The sequence below is a fragment of the Lontra canadensis genome, unplaced genomic scaffold (genome assembly GCF_010015895.1).
Source record: "Lontra canadensis isolate GAN:19392208 unplaced genomic scaffold, GSC_riverotter_1.0 scaffold5, whole genome shotgun sequence".
NCBI lineage: Eukaryota > Metazoa > Chordata > Mammalia > Carnivora > Mustelidae > Lontra > Lontra canadensis.
The window spans coordinates 39067760-39093786 of record NW_022630999.1 but is presented as its reverse complement, the minus strand read 5'-3'; the positions used below and the strand labels follow the sequence as shown (position 1 = coordinate 39093786).

General features: G+C 54.0%; 1 protein-coding gene across 4 annotated transcripts; it reads right to left on the bottom strand.

The window, feature by feature from the left end:
* Positions 1-3163: 3163 nt before the first annotated feature.
* Positions 3164-13670, bottom strand: FGFR4 (fibroblast growth factor receptor 4). Of its 4 annotated transcripts, none has more exons than XM_032851903.1 (18): positions 13477-13670; positions 10974-11117; positions 10015-10278; positions 9843-9923; positions 9553-9719; positions 8829-8952; positions 8121-8311; positions 7839-7977; positions 7333-7526; positions 7077-7222; positions 6869-6990; positions 5582-5692; positions 5310-5500; positions 4788-4910; positions 4626-4696; positions 4279-4416; positions 3955-4060; positions 3164-3856 (listed from the first exon to the last, which is right to left on the bottom strand). In XM_032851903.1, the coding sequence occupies exons 2-18, from the start codon at positions 11062-11064 to the stop codon at positions 3710-3712; spliced, it is 2406 nt and encodes an 801-aa protein (XP_032707794.1). In that variant the 5' UTR covers positions 11065-11117; positions 13477-13670; the 3' UTR covers positions 3164-3709. The 4 variants fall into 4 exon arrangements, with proteins under 4 accessions (XP_032707794.1, XP_032707795.1, XP_032707797.1 ...); XM_032851904.1 differs by having other exon boundaries at positions 13522-13670; XM_032851906.1 differs by lacking the exon at positions 13477-13670 and having other exon boundaries at positions 7127-7222; positions 7487-7526.
* Between the last annotated feature and the right edge of the window lie 12357 nt (positions 13671-26027).

Genomic DNA, 26027 nt, shown 5'->3' with positions numbered 1-26027 from the left:
GGCTGGCTTAGTTGGTAGAATATGTGACTCTGATCTCGGGGTTGTGAATTCGAGCCCATGTTGGGTGTGGAGATTACTTAAAAAAATAAAAATCTTAAAAAAAAAAATAGGGGTGCCTGGGTGGCTCACCCAATGAAGCATCCAACTCTTGATCTCAGCTCAGCTCAGATCTTTTCTTTTGTTTTTTTTTGTTTTTTTTTCAGGTTTTATTTATTTGTTTACCAGGGAGAGACACAGCGAGAGAGGGAACACAAGCAGGGGGACCAGGAGAGGGACAGCAGGCTCCCGCCGAGCAGGGAGCCCGATGCGGGGCTTGATCCCAGGACCCTGGGATCATGACCTGAGCTGAAGGCAGATGCTTAATGACTGAGCCACCCAGGTGCCCCTCAGCTCAGATCTTGATCCAGGATTATGAGTTCAAGCCCTGCGTTGGGCTCCACACTGGGTGTGGAGGCTACTTTAAAAAAATAAGTAAAACAGGGGCTCCTGCGTGGCTCGGTGAGCTGATCATCCAACTCTTGGTTTCAGCTCAGGCTATGACCTCTGGGTCATGGGGCTCATGCTGAAGGTGGAAGCCACTTGAGATTCTCTCTCTCTCTCCTTGCCCCTGATGAACAACTATGAAAGCATGGCTTACTTCCTGCTGTTTAGTTTTGGGGAAGGAGACTATTGAGAGCATTTCCTAATTAGCCTCTGAAGAGGGGGGCTCAGCAGGAAGAGGAGGCTTCTTGGAGAAATGAGGTTGAGTGAGAACTGCAGGGTGAACAGGGTTTGGCCAGGGGACAGTGGGGAAGTGTGTGCCCCGAGAAGTGTGTTCCCCTGGGGGAGCAGCCCATGTGAGGTAGCAGGGGTGAAGGCCATATGGCTGGAGTTCTGTGCTGGGGCGTCGTGAATGTCATCCACCCAGGTACATGGACATTCTAGTAGCCGATGTCTCCTGCTTCACGCAAACCCAGAGGCTTTCCTGGTTCTCCAAACACCAGGCATTCAGGGCTGTGTGAATGAGCTCTGCACCAGGACCGAGGTCCGAGGTCCTGGTGCAGAGCACCCACTCTCCCACTTGCCCCCAGGTAACCTCGGGCCACTCACTTCTTTCTTCTGAGCCTCGGTGTCCTCATCTGGGCAACAGGAACAAAAATGCTTTCCAGGAAGGGCTGCCATGAGGAGGGAATGAGATCATGGCAACCCAGCCCTGGGGGCCATTCCCTCCTAATCCCTGAGCAACAACAACCATTGTTGACTGAACACTTCCAACCATTCTCAGACATGTCATCATTCCTGTGTTTCAGGCTCCAAGAGGGTAATTGTGGTCATAGTACCTCCCCCATCCCCCAGCCTTACCACTCACACAGTGGACAACCTGACCTAACCTCCCAGCACCTCCTGTTCCCTGGCTTGGACTTTTGAGATCAGGGCCGCTATCTGCTGCTCCCACCAGAGCCCTGACTAATACACACAGCCAGCAAGTAGCTGAGTCCAGAGGTGACCCAGTGCTTTTTCTGCAAGCTCCCAAGGCCAGTATCACTGGCTAGCAGGCTGTTCAGAACTCTGGCAGACTGAGGGGACCAGGCTCCAGATGCTGCCATGCCATCCGAGAGGCCTGGGGGAGGGGAGATGGAGCAGGAAAGCTCGAAAGGGGGAATTAGCAGCATCTGTCTCATTCTGACTTGGGACATCAGGAATGTGGCAAGTGTGTGCCTGCCAGAGATGCTGGCTGGGAGGGGGCACAGGGTGGGTAGCTGAGCCCTCTTGGCCCCCGAGACCTACCAGGCACCATCTGCCCCTGTCACTCTGAGTGACCTGACTCTGGTCTCCCATGTGCACAGGACCTGCCGGGAACCTGGACTTGGGGGAATGGAGGGGTCAATTTAGCTCCTTCCTCAGTTCCCCATCCTTGTGACCTTGGGCCTGACACATTCCATTTCACCATCCTTAAATTGGGAAGATTGTTGTCTGGTGAGGCTGTGGTGAGGGGCAGTGGTGGGTGGCTGAGGGTAGCTCAGCAGTGGGTTCACAGTGGGGAAGTGGAAAAATAGAGTTCTCATTTGTCATCCCCTGTCTTTATCCACTGCTCTAGTCTCCCAACCCTTTCTTCCCCAGGTGGATTCTTAGGGACCTGCCTGTCCTGTGATTGACTGGGCTGGGCACAGGGACTTCCAGTGGGAGAGTAGGTTTGGTCGGGGGGCTCAGTCAGAAGGAGAGTGCACAGGTGGAGGTGTGAAGAAACCTACCCGGAGCAAGAAGAGAAGCATGGCCATGAGCTGCTGCTCAGTCTGCCAGGACAGCCCAGCCTCAGATTCTTAGATCCAGGCCCTTCTGACCCTATCTATATTTTCAGCTGCCACCCCCTGGAAGGCTATGGGGTAATCCAGGTGGCCCTCACAATGGGTCTGTCCTGTCCTAGGAGAGGACAGGGCAGGAGGGAACCCCAGGCACCGGGTCAAGTGCCCCCACCCTATGGTTCAGGGGCTGGAGAGTAGCAGTAACTGCCTGGATGGCCCCAGCGAAGGTTCCAGGCTCAGAGCCCTGGGAAGCTGATCTCCCTGCTCCCCCCAGAGGGTGTTTGAGAACAGGGCCATGACAGCCTCTCCAGGGGAGGACCAGGCAGGCAGGGACAGCTGCAGCCTAGCCGGGCGGCAACCAGCTGCTGCCTGGGAGACTGGCCAGGGTGGGGTGGGGTGGGGTGGGGCGGGGCGGGCACAGCCCCCACTAGCCCCCAGTCTGAGCAGCAGAGCGTGGGAGCGGGCAGCAGCCTCGAAGCTAGGTTTCAGGCTTTCACGCTGTGTTAACGGTCAGCCTGGTTAATGCTGAGCAGATGGGGGAGGGGTGCTGCCAGCTCCCTTGGGGACAGTCCCAGGGCAGGCACATGCACACGCATGTGCAGAGGGTACAAGAGTTTCACCCCGTGGAGAATGCCGTGTAGACTCCTCCGCCATCAGCGCTCATTCAGACCATCGCATACATGAGATGGTGCGGGTAAGACAGACCAACACAGACGCGCACACAGGTTCCTGGGGGTGCCCTAACGTAGCTGTAGGTGGATGTGAACCCAAGGCCTGGCACAGAGCCCTCCATTTGTATCAGACAAAACTCCCAGCTTGGGGAATCCCTCCACCCTGTTTCCCCTCCATCTACTGCAGGGAAGACACCAGGAACACAGAGGTTTATTTCAAAAATAATTTATAAAAGGCCATTTGCTTCTGTGTTTTTGGCAGGCTTCCAGCTGCTCAGCGAGGAGCACAGGGACCAGTGTTCTTTCCACCAAGATGCTGGGACAAGCAGCAAGGGGAGGCAGGGGAGACTGGGGGAAATGGGGTTCAGAGGCCAAAGACCTCTCTTGGTGCAAGGAAGCAAGGAGGTTTAGGATAGCTCTACAGCTAGGTCCAGCCAAACCCCTGGATCAAGGACTGAGTGCTAAGGCCCAGGAGGCCAGGCGGAACCCCAACACTCAGGCCATTAGAACACGGGGGCCATAAGGCAAGGGCAGGGCCTTAAGACTGGGGTTGAAGTCTAGTATGGGAATCTGAGGCCAGAGCAGGAAGCCTCAACTAGGAACCCCAGGAATAAGAACAGACCTCCCCAAAGCAGAACTACAGATCTGGGACAGTAGCCTGCAGGGGCCTGGGGCCAAGGTCAAACACCGGCAGGCTGCAGCTAAGCTGGGACTGGAGACTGCCAGCCTGTCTGACTACACAGCCTTGGGGCCCACTCATGTCTGCCCCCCTGGGAAGGAAAAGGCACTGGGCCCCAGGGGTAGGGGGTCGTGGCAGAAGACAGAGTCGCTGGAGGAGCAGGTGCTGCTGGCATCCCCACCGGCAGGGGAGTAGGGTCCAAAGGTCAGACGGAGGTCTAGGTACTACAGGGAACAGTGCTGGTCAGTCTCAGTGCTCAGCTGGGATGAGGGCCTGAGGGGAGTGGTCAGAGAGGGCTCACGGGACAAGAGGGGAGCAGTACCTCCTCGGAGACGGCCAGCAGGACCTTGTCCAGTGCCTCCACCAACTGCTTAAAAGTCGGCCTCTGGGAAGGTGCTGCGTGCCAGCACTCCCGCATCAGCCCGTACCTGGCCGAGGGGGCGGAGGGGGCGGAAGGTCTGAGTTAGGGGCAGGCTTTGATGAGGGGGTCACTCAGGGGAAGGGAAGGGCATGGACACTCGGCTAGGACCTCCCCTTGCAGCTGAGGAGGGGACGGTGACAGTGAATTAGGAGGCTGGGCCCTACAGCCAAGGTCAAGGCAGAGGATAAGGACTGTAGAGTGGGGGAGAGGAGGGTGAGGCCTCACAGCTCTGGGGGGCAGTTCGGGGGCCGATCCATGCGATGCCCTTCCCGCAGCAGTGAGAACAGCTCCTCCACAGGGATGCCAGGGTACGGGGAGCCCCCGAGGGTGAAGATCTCCCACAGCAGGATCCCAAATGACCACCTAAAGGCAGAACCAGGGTTCAGCAGGGCACATCTTTGCTCCCTAGTCCTAGGGCTGGTATGGGGGACCTCACAGGCATGATCCACTACAGAGTCTGGCAGCACTCAGGTCCTAGGTTTGTGTGACCTCGGGCAATTGCTTTGCCCTTTTTGTGAGGTAGGGTAGTAGCTGCCGGGAGACGCTCCAGAGCCCCGACCTCCAGGACTTACACATCAGTCTGGTGTGTATAGACTCGATCAAACAAGGCCTCAGGTGCCATCCACTTGACAGGCAGGCGGCCCTGGATGGGACAGGTAGGAGCATTGACACTGAGTCCTACAGGTCCGGGTATCCCCCACTCGCCCTTTCCAACTCTGCCCTGCCTCCCTCACGTTGCTGGTTTTCTTGTAGTAGTCAATATGGTGGACGCCACGGGCCAGCCCGAAGTCAGCAATCTTCATCACATTGTCCTCTGTCACTAGTACATTCCGGGCAGCCAGGTCCCGATGGATGCACTGGGGGTAGGGCAGGGGACTTAGGTTTATTAGGATGTATGGCTGGACGCTGGGCACACTGTACTTCCCAGTAACCCTAGGGGAGGCACTATCCACTTGTTTCATAGACGAAGAGGTCAGTATTCAGAGGGGGAGACTAAAGCTTCCTTCAGGGCCCACCCCCTCCCTCTCACATGGCCTCTTCCCTTGCCCCCTGAGTTAGGGCCTGTGAGAGGAAGGAATGGGGACAAACAGTGTCAAATGTGTACGTATGGGGGTTACAGAAGGGCTTGGGGACGTTTAGACAGGGCAATGGAAAAGGGGCGAGAGGAAGAAGATGAGGACATTCAGTGTTGGGGGGCAGGAAAGTGTACAGACGGAGCAGTGAGAATGGTCCAGAGTGCTGCCCACCGCCCATACCTTCCTCGACTCTAGATACTGCATGCCTCGGGCCACCTGGTAGGCGCAGGAAACCAGGGTGGGGAAGGAGAGCGGCCCCTCACTGCTCCTCGGACCGTCAGGGCTGAGATCAGGGCCTGGGGGCCGCCGGGCCCGCAGGAACTCCCGCAGGTTTCCCTTGGCGGCACACTCCACAATCACATACAGGGGCCCTGTCGGTGGGGGGACAGGGAGGCTGCGGGGGCTGTAGCTCCACACCCCCCATCCCTGCCCTTGGCCCCATTCCAACGCACCTTCCCGAGTACAGACGCCCAACAGATTGATAATGTTCTTGTGCCGACCGATCAGCTTCATCATCTCCATCTCGGAGACCAGGTCTGCCAAGTCCTTGTCAGAGGCATTGTCTGCGGGGAAGGCGGGGGGCGGGGGGGCAGCCAGGGTGACAGACATGGGGGAGCTGGGACAGGGCCTGGATTGCTGGACCTGAATCCCTGCTAGGCGGTATGGTCTTGAAAAAGTCCCCTAACTTCTCTGAACCTCAGGAGCATCTTGTCTCCAATGGGACAATGGATCATGCCCCACCCACCACTCACAGAAGTTACAGGGAAGCACCAAGATCAAGGGTCTACAAAAGGTGGGCCTGTTTGTGAGTGGGACCAGGAAACAGAATTCTGAACAGGAAGAAGCTCTATCTGGAGGATTGGCGTTAGTTCCTGAATGCGGTAAGAGCTCTTGGGGGCAGGAGGCAGGCTGGTGCCCTGAGGTCAGACTGGGGCCTAGAGACCATCTGGCCTGGGAATTCAGGGAGCCGCCAGTGGGGTACAGCTAGGGGAGGCTGAGAAGAAGCTGCTCCAGATTCTCTTGAGAAGGCTGAGGAGCAGGGGCTGACCTGTGGCCCTGGGCCAATGACATACCCGCCCTGCCAGACCTCACAATGCACATTTCTCAATCCCTGCCTCCCAGAAAGTACCAGGTGGCCCCAGCTGTGCAGAGGGGATGGGGGAGCAGAATAGCGGTTTGGGCTGCTCTTGTAGAGGAGGTGGGGGTAGCAGTGAGAGGCCCTGATGGTAGGTCCCTAGGTATCTCCTGTGGACTTTGGGGCTGGCGCTTGGGCTGTTCTCCCGGAGTGGCAGACGCAAGAGGACAGATCTGGGAAGGGCCCAGGGTGGGGGAGGCTGAAGGTGTGGCTTGGGGGTACTCGGGAGGAATGAGGTGGAAGCCTGTGAGACTGACAAGGTTATTTGAGGCCACGGCTGATGTGGGGCTAGGGCTGAGGTGGGGGTGTCTGACCCCTAGTCACCCCAAATCCTTGTAGTCATCATCCTTCCAGTGGGTAAGGTTTTATATACCAGGCACTCTCCAGGAACCTTAGGCCGGGAGGTAGGAACTACTGTTTACCCCCAGGTAACATGTGAGCAAATAGGTTCAGAAATGGCTTGCCAAGGTTGGTAGCAAAGTTGGGCCCCAGCCCCAAGGGTGGGATACCGCAGCCCTTCTGGCCACCAGTGCTCAACTGGTAGCACCATGAGCCTCTTCTGTTGGTCCCAGGCCACAGCAAGTCCCTCGGGGCCACCACTCACCCTTGAGCATCTTGACGGCCACGGTGCTGGCTTGGTCAGGCTGGGCAGGGTCCATGCCGAAGGCCTCTGCACGCACCACCTGCCCGAAGCAGCCCTCGCCCAGCGGCTTCCCGAGCACCAGCCTGGAGATGAGACAGCCGAGGCCTCAGCCACAGAACTTCCTTCCTGCCTGGAGCCTGAATGCCCACCCTCCCTCCGTGCCACATACCTGTCCCGCGGGAACTCCCACAGTGGGTCGAGAGGTAGGTCTAGACTCACAAGGCCAGCGAGCAAGGGAGGGCCGCCGGAGGACAGACGGACACCCCGCACCAAGGAGGAGCTGGACTTGGCCGAAGAGCGCGACTCCAGGGAGAACTGGAAGGCGGGCGACCCAGTCAGCCTGCTGGGGCCGAGCTGGGGAGGCAGGTGGGAAGCGAGAGCTTCGCTATGGGGGACGCGGCAGCGGGTGGGGATCGGCATGGTACCTGCCGGGCCAGAGGGAAGCGGGACAGCTTCTGCACCGTGGCGGGCTGCCTGGGGTGCCGGCTCAGGAGTACCTGCCCTCGGTACAGCCCAGCCAGCAGCAGGAGGACAACCAAAGCCAGAGAGCCTGACACGTAAAGAATGATGTCCGTGTACCTGGCCTCAGGGGCCGCTGCTGTCCATGTGAGGTCCTCCTCTGCCCACAGACACACACATAGACAGAAAACTGAGCAGTCAGTGGTTACATGGCCAGCTCCACACCCTCTAACTCAGGCCTCACAGCTCCCAACACCCACTGAGACACCGACCACGAAGGCTGCAGCGACACCCGGTGCTGCTCACCCCTAACCCAGGGGGTCACATGGCAGTCCCACAGGGACACGCACAGAAGCGCTGCAACACGCAGAATCGAACACACAAACCCTCATGCCATGTCCCGAGCCCCACAGGCCGATGCTGGGGCAGAGCGGGATTCCTGCAGCCCCTCCCGGCCCCCTCGAGTGCTCACCTGGCAGCACCGTGAGCCAGGCTGACTGGTAGGAGAGGCCGATGGAGTTGCCCGCCAGGCAGGTATATTCGCCTGCATCCTCAGCTGACACATTCCGAAGATACAGGACTTCCACCTCTGAGCTATTGATGTCTGCTGTCTGGGGATGGGGAGGGGGACATACTCAGGGGTCAAAACAGGGCCAGGGGCCATATTGTGGCCAGGAATGAAGCGGGGGGCCAAGCCCGTACCCCCATGCCCCATGGGAGAGCAGGAGGGTTCAGGGGCTGGCGGGTGCCAGACCTTCAGGACTTGCACGTAGGGGAAGCCGTCGGCGCCAAAACTGCTGCCGTTGACGACGATGTGCTTCAGCCACTGGATGTGGGGCTGGGCATCACTGTACACCTTGCACAGCAGCTCCACGTCGCTGCCTGCCACAGCTGTGGTGTTGGCAGGGAGCCCCGCCTGCAGGATGGGCCGGTGCGGGGACCGCTCTGGGGGCCAGGCCAGGCGGTCAACCCTGACCAGTGGCATCCACAGAAGCACCCTGGTCACCTGCCCTCAGCTCAAGGGAGGGAACTTCCTGATGTGCAACTCAGACCTTGTCTGCCCCCTGCTCATGCTGCTGCAACCTTCCATGGCTCCCTATTGCCTTTGGTGGTCAAGGACCAATTCATAGCCTAGTATTCAAAACCCTCCCCACACACGGCTCCCCACTTAAATGCCACACCCCAGGCATACACCTCTTCACAAATGCATTGTTTTCATTACACCTAGAACCTTTATTCAGCCTGGGCCCTCTGCCTGGATGTCTTTCCCACCTTTTCTGCTCAGCTGACCCCGTTCTTCCAGGTGAACATGACCCCCCCACCACCACCACCCCTGAACTTCCCTCTGACCCACTGGGACACCTAGGGCAGCTTGAGCCCATGTTGCCAGCCAGACTGTGTGCTAGCCGAGGGCAGTGTCGGGGCTCCCACCCCAGACCACCTTGCCTGCCCGTCCGCTCACCCAGCACATCCAGCAGATAGCTGTAGCGGATGCTGCCCATTGGGTTCTCCACGAGGCAAGTGTATGTGCCGCGGTCCGAGGGCACCACGCTTTCCATCACCAGGCTCCAGTGCTGGTGGCGCAGCTGGGGGCAGGGAAGTGTCTCTGAATGGCCATTCACCGGTACCCACCCAGGGGTCCAGGGCGTGAAGGGGGAAGGAAGCGTCTGTGAGCGGCCATTCACTGGTGCCCACCCAGGGGTCCAGGGCGCAAAGAGGCTAGATCCTGCCCACAGTGGTCTTCTCAAGTTCTCCAGGCCCTGCGGAGGCCAGGCCAAGGCCAAGAGGAATCTGAACCTTTGGTTTGTGCCTCTGAGTTTTAGCATGGCTTCTTCTTGGTTGTACCATCTGGAGCCAGTGTTTGCCCTCTCAGAGTCCCAGCTTCCTCACTGCACCCTGGAGGCGACCCCATAGGGTCTTATGAGAATTAGTTGCTGAAACGCCCTACCTGCCAGTCAGTGAGCCTTCCCACTTTACAAGGAAAGCTGAGGCTGAGAGATTAAGTCACGTGCAGGAGGGTGGCGGAGTGGGGACTTGAATCGAAGCTGTCCCAGTCCGCGGTCTAGCTCTCCTTCTAGGGCCCGCAGCTGCCTTCCTCATTGGAGAAGGAATGACTTCTAGGCCGGAGCAGATCAATGGGAGAGTGAAAATGGAGGAGCAGATGGTCTTGGAACCTGGAGACTCACCCGAATGCCTCCAATGCGATGCTCCCCATGGAAATCCTGTCCGTCTTTAAGCCAGCGGATGGTGGGTGTGGGGTTGCCTGCCGCTGGACAGCGGAACTTCACGGTGTTCCCAGCAGGCACTGCATGCAGTTTCTTCTCCATGCGTTGAGGGTGTGTCCAGTAGGGTGCTGGGAGGGAGGGGGAAGGCAAATTTACTGCCCCCAGGATGATCACCTGTTTCCACACAGGTCCCTTCTTCTCAGTGACCAGCTGGGACGGAGGGAAATGAGTCCCTGAGGACTCGTACTGACCTTGCTGGGGGTAAATGTGCCCATTCAAGGGGCCCCCGTGGGCCTTAGAGTCCTCATTGCCATTGCTGGAGGTCAAGGAGTCTATGTCAGGGACAAAGAGAGCCGTCTGAGGTCTAGAATGGGGACAGTCTCTCTCCCCAGGCACCCTTTAGCCCCTGCTAGACCCCCTTACCATCCAGAGCCAAGGTAACATTGTGCAGGAGAAGCATGGAGCCTCGTGCCAGGCAGAGGTAGCAGCCAGCATCCTCCGGTAGGAAACTGGCGATCTCCAAGCGGCCCCTCCAGCCTCGTACCCGGCCAGCAGGTGGTAGGCGACTGCCCTCCTTATACCAGTGGCCACCACGCTCAGCCCGTCCACAGCACAGCCGCACAGGCTGCCCGAGGGCCACGGTCAGCTCCTGCTCTTGCTGCTTGGGGCCAGGGGCCAGGCAGGGCTCTGTGGGCCAAGGGCAGAGGTCAGCGAGCCCCCCAGAGCCCCAGCTGAGGGAGCCCTCTGTGTATGGGGAACATGCTGCACAGGCGGGACACAGCATCCCTCGACACATGCTGGACCCCCGCTGCTCCTCAACATAGACACCTGTCATCACATGCTACCGACACTGTACATAAGGCCACTGCCATGCCTCTGGTGCACATCACACACATGGTGCATAGCACACATGCTGGACTGGACATGCCATTGCCACACACACACACACCCCACATGCTACAGGTGCCACACCTCCGGGGCACAGCACACCCACAGTGCATACACCACACATGCTGCTGGGACTCCCAAACCACACACCCAGTGCACGGAACACACACGCATGCATGCGCAAGTGTGCACGCGCACGCGCGCGTGTGCGCACGCGCACACACACACACACACATACACACACACACGGCGAGGGGCTCACCACCAGCTCTGCAGCCCAGCTCAGGACCCTCACCCAGCAAGGCCATTCCTCTCTTGTGGACATAGAGATAGGTGGATGCTTGCTGGGAGCCAGACACTGAGTCTTAATGGTTGGGTCCTGCCCTGCTGTCACCTCCTCAGGGACTGGGCCAGGTCCTTCCCAGCTTTGCTCAGCTAGTAGCCCCCCTCCAGGTGCCCACCCCTGCCCCCTTCTCCCACCTTAAAGGCCATACCTAGCTGCATTTCCTCAGAGGCTTCAAGGGACAACGTGGGAGCCCCAGGCACCTCCACCAGGACTCCCAAGAGGGCCAACAGCAGCCACATATCCTTCCTGCTGCTCACAAGGACCCAGGCTGGGTTTAACACCAACTGCCTTCCTGCAAAGGAGGGAGAACTCCTGCTATGCAGGCACCTTTGGGGGTGCTATTCCCCTGTTCTGCAGATGAAGAAACTGAGACCGGAAGTGGTCAGAAGACTTGTCCCCCCCACCCTCACCCCCACACAGCAGTGCGGCAGAGATCGGGCAGACACTGGAATCGGCTCTGCTGTGGCCAGAGCCCAAAGCTTCTTCACAGTAGGTTGTGCAGGGGGGCAGGGCCAGGCTTCCTGCTCTCCTCCGGTCCTGCTGAGACCCTGGCACAAGTTCACAGAAAGGGCAGTTTGGGGATTCTTTCCTCGGAGGAAAGCAGAGAATGGAGACATATCTTCTGCTCGCTCTCAGCACACATAATTTATTTTTTGCTGAATAAATGAATTTATTGCTGAAGAACCGGAAAAAAAGAAAAGAAATCTAATACAAGGCCAAACTTCAGCATCTGGATGTTATCTGATCTGACCCACACTTCTAGCACTGCTGACATTTTCATGGCCAGCTTTGAATACCTTCAGTGGCAGAGCACTCACTCCTAACACAGCAGCACATTCCATGGCGATCAAAAGTTCTTCCTCATTCTGAACCAGAATGGCATGCTGGGAATACATCTGCTTTTTGTGTCCTCACAGCTCCGTTTGAGGCAACACGGGCTCTGCGTCCAACAAAGCCAAGTTCAAATTCTGACTCTTACCAACTTACAAGTCCCTGTCCCTCTCGGGGTGCTGTCCTCAGAGGACTGATTGGAGGATAAAACAGACCATATGTAGGGGCTGAAAACACAGAATGTTGGCATGTTCTTCCCTCCTCCCCCCACCCCTTCCTGACAGTCACCCTGGGTCTGCCCTTGGCCAATTACCTCCCATTCTGGTGCAGTTCCTGTCAGGTATGAGGTACACATCCACCCTATCCATATACCACCAAGGATGTGTCCATCTCCCAAAAGGAACTCTCAAAACAGCCGCAGCTGGGGCAGGGGAAGAGGTGACCAATGCAGTCCCAGGGGACTACTGGCTATTACTTGGGGCTCCGGAAGTCAGGAGGCATTGATGTCTCTGAATCTACCTTGCCCAGGAGGCTCACTGCACTCTCTTCAGCCACTGCCCCCCTTCCAGCTCTGGCTCCAAGGCAGGGGGCACTACTCAGCTTGTCCTGGCCAAAGCCATCATCTCCCCCTGCCAACTGCTCCTTCCCTGGGTTGCTCCTGCAGCTTGGGCATCATTTCTTCCCATCCACCTTTACCAACCCCCCCCACTTCCAGTCCCATCTGCCTCCTCAATCCTTCTCCTGTCCATCTCACCTCCTTTGCTTGGACCCAATGCAGGCCATGGTCATCTCCAGCTTGGGCCTTTGCAAATATCTCCCTTGACGCTCCAGCCTCCACTCTCCAGCAGGGCTTTAGAAATTACAAGTATCTGCCATGTCACCACCCTATATCCCCCAATTCTCAAGCCCTTAATGGCTGCCCATATCCAGCAGGATCCAATCCACAGTTTATCCAGCATTCTAGGCCTCCCTCCTTGCCTTGTCCTTGTCAGATCTTTGGTTGCATAGTCGGCTCCACACTAAAGCCATTGGCTTTCAAAACTGGGCATGTCTTCTCTCTTGCACATACATACCTCTGTGTCCCCATTTCTCTTCTCCACCTTAACCAGATGCCACTGTCCTTGCACCCACCCCCAGTTTCCATGGCCCTCCTCCATAAAATCCCCCCAACCTGCAGAGCAGCCCTCTGGGTCCACAGCTCCAGCTGGGAGAGGGGCGGGGAATCCTAGGGATTTTATTCCCATTCTTAGGCTGCCCCGACCTTGTAACCTCAGGACCCTTCATTGTCGGATCACACCCAGCCACAGACAGACGGACCCACCGCCTTGCTCAGGGGCTGAACGGCCTGACTCTGGCATCAGACAGTCCTGGGTTCTCCTCCAGCCTCCCGCATTCAAGCGCTGGGAGAACCTGGAGCAAATGACTGCACCTCTCGGATCCTCAGCTTCCTCATCTCTACTCGGGGCGCGCAGACGGTCCAGCAGAGGGACCAGGCGCTCTCCTTCTTCCACCCCTACCCGGTCACCCTGGGGGGAGGTGCGAGTCGGCAGGTCCTGAGGGGGAGCTGCAGAGACAGCCGGCCCGCCCCCGCTGGGGTGGGCAATGAGTAACCAGCTCCATGGCCAGGGTGCTCTTTGGACGGAGCGGGACAAAAGGCCCTGTGTGCGCTGCGGGTTACTGATTTACCGTCTCCTCCACCCCCCTTCCGAGAGGACGCCCAGGTCCCCAGTGCTGGGAGGGGGCAGCTCCCTGAGCCCCGCTGCCGCTCGCCCTCTGGCGGTGGGGAGCGCACCCTGGGCCCGCAAGGGGTCCCGGCTCACCTCGAGCCTCCGCGGTCCCGCTCCAGGCACAAGGTCCCGGCTCACCTGGGTCCTCCACCGCCCCGCTCCCAGCTCCGGCCAGTCCCGACACCCGCACCCAGCGGGTACCGCAGACTCAGCCGGGGCGCTCCTCCGCCCCCGGCCAGAGAGCCAGGAATGCACCCGCGACAGCGGCGTGGCCGCGGGAGGCCCAGCGCCCCGCCCCCCTCGCGCCCGCCCCTCCTGACCGGCTCTATCCTGACAGCGGCTGGGCCGGGGTACAACCCAGCGCCCCGCCCACCTCCGGCCCCGCCCTTACTAAGCCAGCTCTATCAAGACAACCAGGACGCCGCGTGTAGCGCAGCATCCCTCCCACTTGGAGACCAGTCCTGAAACCCAACGGAGCCGAGTGGCCCACTGGGCCAGCCAAATCCCGGGCCCCGTCCCAGCCTGCTACACAACCCATCAGACTCCGCCTCTTTTGCCGCTCCCAGACCAGGCTTCCAAGTTCTAGTGACTTGTCCTCTGCTCTTCACCCTTTTTAGGGAGCAACACCCAGCAGTTCTTATGGGCGAACCTCAACCAACAGACCTTAGCCCAACCTGGCTACTCTGTCTTATGTGCAAACACCATACAGTGGCTAGGAGATCCCCTCTGCCACCAAACACCCTCATTCATTCTCTGCACAACCTTTGGGGTGATATTTGAAATACAAAATCTGGCGAGCGCCTAGCTGGCTCAGTCGTGGAGCATGCGACTCGATTTTGGGGTTGTGAGTTTGAACCCCACGTTGGGTGTAGAGATTACTTAAAATCTTTTTTTAACGGGCGTCTGGGTGGCTCAGTGGTTTAAGCCTCTGCCTTCAGCTCAGGTCATGGTCTCAGGGTCCTGGGATGGAGCCCTGCAAGGGGCTCTCTGCTCAGCGGGGAGCCTGCTTCCCCCTCTCTCTCTGCCTGCCTCTCCGCCTACTTGTGATCTCTCTCTCTCTCAAATAAGTAAATAAAATCTCTTTTTTAAAAAATCTTTTTTAAAAAAGAGATTTTATTTATTTGAGCGGGGAGGGGCAAAGGGAGAGGGGCAAGCAGACTCCCTGCTGCGCAGGGAGCCCAAGGCTGAATGGATCCAGGAACCCTGAGATTATGACCTGAGCCAAGTCAGGCACTTAACCAACTGAGCCAGCCAGGTGCCCCTTAAAAATATAATCTAGGGGCGCCTGGGTGGCTCCGTGGGTTGAGCCATTGCCTTCGGTTCAGGTCATGATCTCAGGGTCCTGGGATCGAGTCCTACATCGGGCTCTCTGCTCAGCAGGGAGCCTGCTTCCCTCTCTCTCCCTCTGCCTGCCTCTCTGCCTACTTGTGATCTCTCTGTCAAATAAATAAATAAAATCTTTAAAAATATATATAATCTAAATTAATTAATTAATTAAAAAATAAAAGGAAAAGAAAAGAAATACAAATCTGAATGTATCTGCTGTCCCTTTAAAACTTTCCATTAGCTTCTCATAATGATTTTTAGCATGACCTGGCCCCTGTCCATATCTCCATACAAATCCTTCATTTCTTTCCTTGCTCCCACTCTACCTCTGTGCCTTTGCACATATGGTTCCCTCTTCCTGGAATGAAGGTTCCCCTCCAGGTCTGGTTGGTTCCATCTCATTCTTAGATGTCAGCTCACTTCCTCAGAGAAGCCTTCTGGACCTGCCAGGCTCCTCTTAGACACCTTCTGTCCAGTGAGCATGGAGAAAGAAGCAGGAAGTAAAGTGACTCAGAGCACAGGTTTCAGGACTCAAATCTCAACGCGATCACACTTGGAGTAACCTTGGCAGGTTAGTTTTCTAACCTAGTTTTCTGTGTTTTCATTTTCTCATCAGTAAGGTAAGTATAATGCTACTATTTTCCTCATGAAGTTTTTGCAGAGTAAACATGTGTAAGCTTGTAGAACACTGCCTGGTTGGTATATGACACTTGCTTTGTAATGTTAACTATTACTAGGACCCGTTATTTCTTCATTTTCATGGAACATTCCAGAACTGTAACTAAACAGTTGTGTAAATAGAAGGCAGGAACTGCCTACAGACTTCAACATTGTATCCCAAGCACCTGACACACAGGAGGTACCCCCAAATAGTTTTGCCCCACCTTGCTCAGGTCTACCTCACTTGCTAGCATCTTTCCCCTTGAGCAACTAAACCGTGGCTGAACTAGGAGGGCAGCTGAACTTTGACCTCTGCCTGAGCCTCACCTGAAATCTAAGCCCGCCACTCCTCGGGAGACTTCCCGAGGAGAAAGGAAACGCCTTAGTTGGGGTCTTAGACTCATCTCCCCGTGGTGCTCCTGCTGGTGGCCACTTTGCCCTAAGGCAAGCAGCTTCCTTTCCCATTGTTATGCGGAGGAATCGAGCTCTCTCCTCCCGGACTGCTGGAGGGACGGAGGCTTTCCCTTTGCATAACTAAAAAGCCCAGTAAAGTGATTTTTTTTTTTTCCTTTTCAAACAAAATAATCGTCTCTTCCCAAAGACAAATCAGAAAATAATTGGCTACTTTTAAAACCAGCTTGTTCTGATTCCTCTGGTTCAGGGTCCTTCCTTGCTGGAGCACCTGGAAAGGTTGACGCTCCTGGCACTGCCGGAGCCCAGCAAATGGAAGCCTGCTGCCTAGAGGGGCCTCACCAGACCTCCCGGACTCCCGGAGAGATCCAGTTCCCCACCTCTGGTCCTCTGCTGGCTCCCCTTAGTGAATGTGGTGGTTGGGGGATGGGGTGAGCTGCCAGCAGATGCTGGACCCCACACAGCTTTCATTCAACTTCCAGGCATTTCTCAGGCTTACCTGAGCCTAAGGCAAAGGAGAGGTTTTCATAGCCCAGGCTGGGCAAGCTCCCTGCTTCCTGAGATGCGCATGTCCCTCAGACTGGCAACCTATACCTCCCACCCCCGAGGTCTGCAGGACCCTTGTCCGCCTCCCAGCCCACGTTCGCTGACCGCTCACACTGACCCTCTGCGGCGTCTGATGCTCTTTCACGTCATTCATTCATACACACGTTCAGTTGCCAGGTGTCAGTTAAAGGTTCATGACAGGGTATGCGCTGTTCCAAATCACGGGCGGGGCATGGCGGGGGGGAGGGGGAAGCAGGCTCCGACCCGACCCCTCCTCTTCAAGGAGCTGCTAACACTGTAGTGGGGAGAGATGGATAAGTAAACAGAGCACACAGGAAGACATGCTGAGGGAGTCTGGGAAAGGCATCCAAGCCTGTCTCCCCATCATGGCCTCACTCTCTTGGTAACAATCTTCCACCAGCTACATTTGCAGTCTTCCTTTCAAAACTTTCAAATACAACCTCTCTCTCTCTCCCCCCACCCACACACACACCCCTAGAAGCTCAGGAGCCTGCCATCCTAAGATCCTGCCTTTGGTCTGCCTCTGCCTCAGTTTCTCTATTCAGGAAATGGACACACTCCTGCTTTCTTTTCCCCAGGGCTGTTGGAGGAAGTGAATGAGTTAAGAGCTGGGACTAGGTTTCAGCGGAGCAGGAAGTGGGGAGGAAGTTCTTGCCTTGGCTGAGCTCCCACTGTCTGCCAAGTGACATGCTAAGCTAGCTAAGACATCACTTCACTTCCTGCTTGTTTCTCCATGCTCACAGGACAGAAGGTTATATATGCATTATATCCTTTGATCCTGCCCACAAACCAAACGAGGTTAGAATCCTTAGCTCCATTTTGCAGATAAGGAAACAGAAGCTCAGGCAGATGGAATGACTTGTCTAAGGTCATGTAGCAGGGCGATTGGCTGACTTAGTTGGTAGAACATGTAACTCTTGATCTCAGGGTCATGAGTTCAAGCCCCATGTTGGACATAGAGCTTACTTTAAAAAATAAAAGAAATAAGGGGCACCTGGGTGGCTCAGTCGTTAAGCGTCCCAGGGTCCTGGGATTGAGTCCTGCATCGGCTCCCTGCTCAGTAGGAAGCCTGCTTTTCCCTCTCCCACTCCCCTTCCTTGTGTTCCCTCTCTCGCTGTCAAATAAATAAATAAAATCTTTAAAAAAAAAAAGGAAAGAAAAAGACAATAAAAAAGGAGTAAAAAAATAAAGTCACATAGCAAGTGAACAACAGCATTGAGCCTTGAATCCTGATCTCCTGGGACAAAGAGGGAAAGCTCAGGATGACCCTCTGCAGAGTTGGGCTTTTATTTTTTTAATTTTTTTTTTTAAGATTTTATTTATTTGACAGAGAAATCACAAATAGGCAGAGAGGCAGGCAGAGACAGAGGGTGGCGGGGGGGGGGGAGGAAGCAGGCCCCCTGCTGAGCAGAGAGCCCAATGTGGGGCTCAATCCCAGGACCCTGGGAACAGGGCCTGAGCTGAAGGCAGAGGCTTTAACCCACTGAGCCACCCAGGCGCCCGCAGAGTTGGGATTTTTGATGTGACTGCATCAGCTTGCTTTCTGTCCCCATCCTTAACTTCAGCCCAGGAAGGTGCAGACTCACCTGAAGGTGAGTGTGGAAGGTGGCTGGGGCTGGGCACGGCTCTCCCTGTCCATTTGGCTGGTACTGATGGGGCCCCTATGAAGTACCAGGCCCTAGGCAGAGGTTTGCAGATTCTGGGCTCCTGAAGTGCAAGGCTGGGCCAGGAGGGACTCCTGAGGCCAGGCCCTGCCCCCCACCTGCCTGAGAGCAGAGTTGGGGGGAGGGGGCAGACATTGCCTGGTGCCAACCATGTTGCTCTTGGATGGCAGCCGGGCCCAGGGAACACTGGGGCTCTTGTGCAGAAGGGCTGCCCTGAGCCCCTGCCCAGGCCCCATTCCAGCCAAGGCCTGGTCCAAGCCCTGGCCTCTGAGCCAGTCCTGTGCTTTCTTGTCTTCTTTCCTTGAAAATTATTTTTATTTTGAGAAAGTTTTAAAATATATTTAAAAAAAGCACAGGGTAAAATCATATACTTGCTACTCAGACTTGACAATTATTATTAATTCTTCATTTTTTTTAACCCCTTTTCACCCTGGCTTCTCTCACGACTCCAGGGAGGTCTGGCTTGGCTTGTCAGCATGGAGGTGACGTTGAGAGCGAGTGAGTGGTGAAAGGTTGGGTGTTAGAGCCAAACAGATAAAGGTTTGAATCCTGAACACTTGGGACCTTCGACAAGTCACTTAACGTTAAGCCTCAGTTTCGTTTTCTGTAAACTGGGAATAATAGCTTTTCTGTGAGGACTCAGCATAATGATGTATTGGAGTCCAGGGCCAATGCCTGGCACATAGCCCATGTTCAGGAACAAGCAGCCAATATTAATAATAGCAGCTATGGGTCTAGGTAGCACCTACCCAAATACATGAGTAACACACTTTTGTGACCAAGAGGGAGGGACTGTGACTCCTCACAGGGACTGTGACTCCTGTGGGCTGCCAGGCTTCGTGGTGGAGGCAGGGAGCCTGGGGCTGAGGTGGGCAGCCTGGCAGAGGACAAAGCCAGATATAGGGGATGGGCTAGGAGTAATCCAAGGCTCTCTTTGGGATAGTCCTGGTTCTTCCCAGAGTCTTAGCTGCACCCTGGCCCTTTTGTCCACTGGTCCCAGACACCCAGACACCGTGGACCCATGTCTTGGGGAGGTTTTCAGAGGAATAGGTTGTCAATCTAGCAAGACTCAGCTCTCTTGAGGCTTGGACCTACAAGCCTCACACCTTCTGGGGCTTGGCATGCATATATTTTTGGAGGAGATAGGGGCCAGGACAGCTGTGAGGTGGCAGTACTGGGCAGGAAGGGATCCAGGGCTGGTAGTCAGAATCAGGAAAGAAGCCTCAGGGACGCCCTTATACTTCTCTCCCTTGCTTCATTCCTACCTGGGCCATATAGGATTTTGTCTGGGCACCAAAACCAGAAAACCTAAAATGCCAAGGGCTTTAATGAAACAGGTTAATTCATCCTTCATTAGTCCCAGGTCTCCTGAGTCTGGGAATGGGTGAAGGTGGGTTTGAAATCAGGGTTGAGGTCCCTTTAGTTCTCTACACTTTCCCCTAATGCTTACAGAATGATGGCTTCAGCTCCCACCATCACATTTGTGCTCAGGCAGGAGGAAGAGAGAAGCCACAAAGAGTGGAATCTCTATCCAGCAGCTTCGGATTTTATCCCTTCGGTGAGACTGTGATACATTGCCACCCCTAACTGGAATGGAGGTCGGGAAGGTCTGCTAGAAAGAAGGGGGACTGAAGGGCCTCATAGTCTCCATATCATCAATCTTCTCTTCAGTGCCCAAATGACTTCTTTATTATTATTATTTTTTAAGTAAACTCTACCCTCAGTGTGGGACTCAAACTCACCACTCCTCCGAGATCAAGATTTGCATGCTCCCCTGACTGAGCCAGCCAGGGACCCCACCAAAATGACTTCTTTAAAACACAGATTTAGGGGTGCCTGGATGGCTCAGTGGGTTAAGCCTCTGCCTTTGGCTCAGGTCACGATCCCGGGGTCCTGGGATCGAGCCCTACATCGGGCTCCTTGCTTGGCGGGGAGCCTGCTTCCCCCTCTCTCTCTGCCTGCCTCTCTGGCCACTACTGATCTCTCTCTCTCTATCAAATAAATAAATAAAATCTTTAAAAACAAACAAACAAACAAACAAACACACACAGATTTAGGAGCTGAAGTGTCTGCCTTTGGCTCAGGTCATGATCCCGGGGTCCTGGGATGGAGCCCTGCATCAGGCTCCCTGATCTGCAGAGAGCCTGCTTCTCTCTCTCCTCCCCACTTTTTCTTTCTCTTGCTACCTCTGTCTCTCTCTCTCTCAATTAAAAAAAATAAAAATAAAACACAGATTTAACCAACTCTCTCTTCAGCTTTAGCTACTCTTTCTCTCCCTCCCACTGGTATCCCCACCTCCTTTGGCACTGGGGGCCCTTCAAGAATGGTCTCCGCTGTCCCCCCTCCCCTCTCTGCAGAGACAGGTGTTCTGGGTGACCACTGTCCTTAGCTCCGGGTGAGCCCTCCTGATACTGTGCTGGAGCTTATGTACCTGCTGTCTTTACTGCTGCGAGTGTCCTTCCTTTGTCCCGCCTCCCCTCTTCCCTTCCCTCCAACCATTGCACCAGACGACTGCCATTCAGCTTTCTGGACTCCTCTTAAATGTTCCCTCTTCTCTGAGAACCTTCCAGACCACCTTGAACTAGACATCTGAACACTTTTCCTTTCTCTGAAAACAGCTCTCTATTTTCTTTGAGGTCCTGGCCTTCCCCTACTCCCAGTCCACCTAGATTTGGGTGGAGTCAACTTCTCCCTGGTTCCTGTGGTGGGCATGTGTCCCTGGACTTGGCTGATGAGAATATTCCATCCCCCAGGCGATTATTATTGGGTCAGGGATGAGCATGTGACCCACACAGGGCTAATGAAAGCCAGTCTGGGTCTTTTATTGGAACTAATGGGAAACTAAGACTCTCAGAGGTTACTGAAGCATGAATATGGAAACCTAGTGCTGCTTGAGAGAGCCTCCTTATGAATGAGGCCAACACAGGAAACAAGAGGAACGAGAGATGGAGCATGCCTGGGTTTAGCCATGCCTGAAGGCAGAAATTACTACTTTGAACATTTCATTAATTTGATCCAAATATTTTTTCTTAAGCTAATTTGTCTTTTCTTTTTTTGACTCTTTATAAACAAAAGGCCCCTAATAAATTCCTCCCGGTAGAAATGACTCCTCCCTCCTTTGTGTCTCCACTATGCTCTGTTGGCTTCCAGGCCATAGTAGTCACCTGTTTACATGTCAGCAAATTCATTATGTCATTGTCCTATTTCTTAAAACCTTTCAACAGCTTCCTGTTGTTATTTATTTTTTTTTTAAAATTTTTAAGGATTTTATTCATTCTTTTGAGTGAGCGACAGAGAGACAGAGGAGAACACAAGCAGGGGTGAGTGGCAGGGAGAGGGAGAGGGAGAAGCACGCTCCCTGTTGAGCCGGGAGCCCTAGCTTGTGGGGCTGAGATCCCAGGACCCCAGGATCATGACTTGAGCCAAAGACAGATGCTTGGCCGACTGAGCCACCCAGGTGCCCCTCCAGTCGCTTTTAGAATAAAGACCTGTATTAGTTACCTACTGCCACATAACAAATTACCCCCAAACTTAATGGCTTTAAATAACAAACATTTGGGGATGCCTGGGTGGATGAACTTAAACTGGCTGGAAATTGTGTTCTTTTTTTTTTTAGCTGAAAATCTTCATACACCCTGAGGGACCTGGGTCCTGCCAGTCTCTTTCCTTGTCTGGTGACACTCTCTCCCTCTTTCAAGGTGAGAAGCAACATCTTGCCTTGGGACCTTGGCACATGCTTTTCCCTCTACCTGGAACATCCTCTCCCCACCTCTCCCTGCTTACCCATGGGCTAATTCCCATTCATCCTTCAAGTCTCAGCTTGCCTGTCACTTCCTCAGAGAGACCTTCCCTCCCCTGCCTCTCCCTTCCCGCCATGCCTAGGCTCAGGCCTCCTATTATATGCTCTGGCTACACTGGCATTTTCCTTCTAACATTTTATCGAAATTGGAATGAGATCTTCTAGGGTATGAAATTGTGTCTCATTCCAGGGTTCTGGCATACAGTAGGGGCTGAGGAAATATAAATTCCTCTTCCCACACTGTCTAGGGACCTCTGTCTTACCCGAACAACCCTCTGCCACACACTGCTCAGCTTCTATCAGACTTTCTGACTCTCAATATTTTCATTCAGGTGCAAGTAACAGATACCCCAACTCAAATGGGCTTAAGCAAAATGATGACTTTTTTGTTTTCTGTAATTTGTAAAAGATTTTATTTATTTATTTATTTGACGGAGAGATAGAGAGAGAGAGAGCACAAGTAGGCAGAGGGGCAGGCAGAAGGAGAAACAGGGTCTCCACTGAATAGGGAGTACGATTCGCGGCTCGATCCCAGGACCCTGGGATCATGACCTGAGCCAAAGGCAGTTGTTTAACTGACTGAGCCACCCAGGCGCCCCATGTTTTCTGTAGTTTTAAAGTCCAGGGATGGATCAGGCTTCAGGAACAGTCAGACCAAGACTCATTCTCTCTTTTGCTTTCTTCCCTATGGCTTCATTCTCTGGCAGATGCTCCCCAAGAGGTGACAAAGAAGGCTACCAACAGCTCTGGGCTCAAAACCTTCCCATTTAGCAACAACTTCCCACCTGTTCTAGCAGAAGCCAGGAGGTGGAGGTCATCTCCACCCAGACCACATCAGCTGAGCATGGGGCTCCTCAATAGGCACCAGGAGGCCCCAACAGGTATGGTTACTAAACTTGGTGATTCTGGAAGACTTTCTACCTAATAAACCATTCCCACACATGGTGATTTAAAATGTTTAATGTTCCTTACAATTCTGTGGACTAGGTGGGCTCATCTTGGCAGTTCTCCTGCTGGTCTCTTCTGAGGTTGTTTATGCCGGGCTGGAAGGTCTAAGATAGTCTCCTTCACATGCCAGGAGCTGGCTTGGCTGCTGGCCTTTCTCCACATGGTCTCTCATCTTCACTTGGTCTAGCCCAGGCTTCCTGTTACAGTGGCAGGAGTGAAAGCTGTGAGGCCTAAGTTCTAGCCTTGGAAGTTGCACGGGGTCACATCACTGCATCCTCTGATCAGAGCAAGTCTCGAGGCCAGGTCAGGTTCCCCATCTCAGTGGGCTGAGTGACAAAGCCACATCGCAAAAGCGCACAGATGCAGGGAGGCAAATGGCCTCCTGAAGGCTATTAGTGAAACAATCAACTCTACTCACAGCCCTTCTCTTCTAGGTCCTTGCACTTACTCTCCTTCCAACCTGGGTCCTTTGACCTTGATAACCGATGGAGGCTCAGCAAATTTTAGTAAGTTCTTACCAGCCCACACCCACTTTTAACTTATTCATTAATTGACTCAATCACTAAGCAGTTGTTAAAGCAATCACCATCCTTTGCTGGGCACCAGAAACCCACTATGATAAGACCCAGTTACTGTTGTCAAAGAGTTTCTAGTCCAACAGAGGAGACAGAGAATTGAACAGATCATAACATATATTAAGGGCAATGCTAGAGGGGGCACAGGGCATCTGAGAGCACAGAAGGACACCCAACTCAGCTTTGGGGGTTGATGATCCTTTCAGGGTCACTGGGTTGATAGAGAAGCTGGAAGTTGTATGAGACAGTACTCCTGGGGCACCTGGGTGGCTCAGTCGTTAGGCATCTGCCTTGGGCTCAGGTTGTGGTCCCGGGGTCCTGGGACCAAGCCCCGCATTGGGGAAATCCCTGCTCAGCGGGGAGCCTGCTTCTCTCCCACACCCCGGCTTGTGTTCTCCTCTCTCACCACCGTCTCTCTCTCTGTCAAATAAATGAATAAAATCTAAAAAAAAAAAAAAAAGAAGAAGACAGTACTCCTGGTCATGATAGAAACCCGCCTTCAATTGCCTTAAGGAAAAAGAGTAGTGACTCATAACTAAAAAGTCCTGACAATAGTGGTTTCAGGCCTGATTGGATCCAGCTGCTCATCAGAAATCAGTCACTTCTCAACTCTCAGCTGTTTTCTTCTGTGATGACTTAATTTTCATGCAGATTGTCTTTATGTGCTGGCAAAGATGGCTACCCACAGCCCCAGACTTATTCTGATTGCCCATCTCTCAGGGTTACAGGACTACAGGTGGAAGAATGGGAGAGAGATATTACCCATGGGAAAACAGTAAGAGAAAAGCTGATGAGTAGGGCGGCCATCAGGTGTCCTCCTGAGCAGGTGACTGGCCTTCAAACAGTGTCCTCTGGAAGGAAATGTCCTGAGAGAATGGGGAGGGGCCCTTTGGAGGTAGAGCGAGCCGGTGTGCTAACAAAGATGCGGAAACACAGTGGTCAGTTATCTCCATTGCTACTTCTTGGTTGTGTAACCTCTCCAAGATTCTGCCTCTGAGTTTCCATTGTGAAATCGAGCCTTTCTGAGTTGTCTTGAGGGCTAAATGAAATATCAAATACAGGGGCTCAGGAAAAAGTCATCCTATTCTCTTCAGTCTTTAGTCAAATAGTGAGGTCCTGGGACTGATCTACTTTGCCCAGGGAGAGGGGAAAAAAAAGCACGTTCTCCACCTAGTGGCCATAAGGGTCATTGCGCTGTAGCAATGACCCATTTACAGAACTGTCTAAGGTTTCTTCTGAGTTTTGGAGACCCTGGACAGATGAAGCAGCATTCACAGACGACAGCGAGTCTTGGACAGGGATGCACCTTGAATGTGGACCTGGCACAGGACAGAGTAGATGAGGTTGTTAGGTGAACAGATGGCCAGTGGGAGAACGTGTTTTTTCCTATTCTATTTGACACTAATGACAGCTAAACAGAAGGAAGGTCTGGTCAGGGATGGGAGAAGCTCATCTGGTAGAGGCTGCTGTGAGGGAAGGGCTTTCTTTGTTACCTGCTTTGGGAAGAACCTCTGCCCATCACTACCTCTTCAGCACTCGGGCTCAAACTATGACTTCTTACAACTTCTACCTGACGACAGCAAGTCTTCAGGTCACATGAAGTTGGGGGCAGGGCTCATACCAACACCCAGGGACCCAGAATCCCAGACCAGTATCCCTAATGACATGTTTCATGGCTGCTATATGGCTGAATACACAGCTGGGTGTCCGCACTGAGAGGTTATTACATCCCAACTAGCTTTTCATCCAGCTCTGGGTTAAGAGCTTTAGATGCATGATTCCATTGTCTTCTCCTCGGATGTCTTTGGCTGCAGAACCTGAGGTGCCCTGAGGTGCCTGGGATAAGCTGAGGTTCCTTAGCAGTGAAAGGTGATTTCTGGCTGGAGCCCAGGGAAGAACAATCTCTGGTTAGCATCCCCCCCCGCCCCAATCAGATTGAATGAGGTTTCTGGCATTTCATAAATCATTGACACTTAATACAGGACTCTGTGCCAGATGCCATCTGCTTCTAGCCTCACATTCCCAGGGAGACCCAGAGCTTACTTCAGGCTAATAATGTAAGGAACATTTACGTAGTCCTCATTTTCATAGTATCTATCATGGGTCAGGTACCATAATTGTTTCATATGTATCTATTCTTTTAATTCCCCAAATAACCCTAAACGGTAGATACTAATGTTTCACCCTTAGGTACATGGCAGCTCAGCAAGATCACACAGCTCTGCAGAGCTAAGATCTGAACCCTGGCTGCCTGATTCCAGCCCAAGGTTTTGCTGCTACTCTGGACTGCCTCGTTAGGGCTGATGCCTCTCCCTCCATGAGACCTTCCTTCACCACCAGAGCCATTGGCTCTGTTGGAGCCTGCTGGATTGGGTATTGTGGGTCTTGGGCACTGACATGAGAGATCATCCCAGGCTAGAGAAATTCAAATCTGATCTCTGGGATGCTCAGAGTAAGAGGGGTCCTGATATGAAGTCAGTATGAACCCTTGGGTTCAAATTCCCACATGCCACAACAATGTCCAAAATTAGAAAGACTGACAATACCAAGTGCTGGCAAATTGGTAAGTTGGTAGAACCACAGTGTGGAAAACCATTTGGTAGTATCTCGACAAGCTAAACACACACCTATCCTATGATACAACAATGCTACTCCTGGGTATATGTGTGCACATGCACACCAAATGACACATAC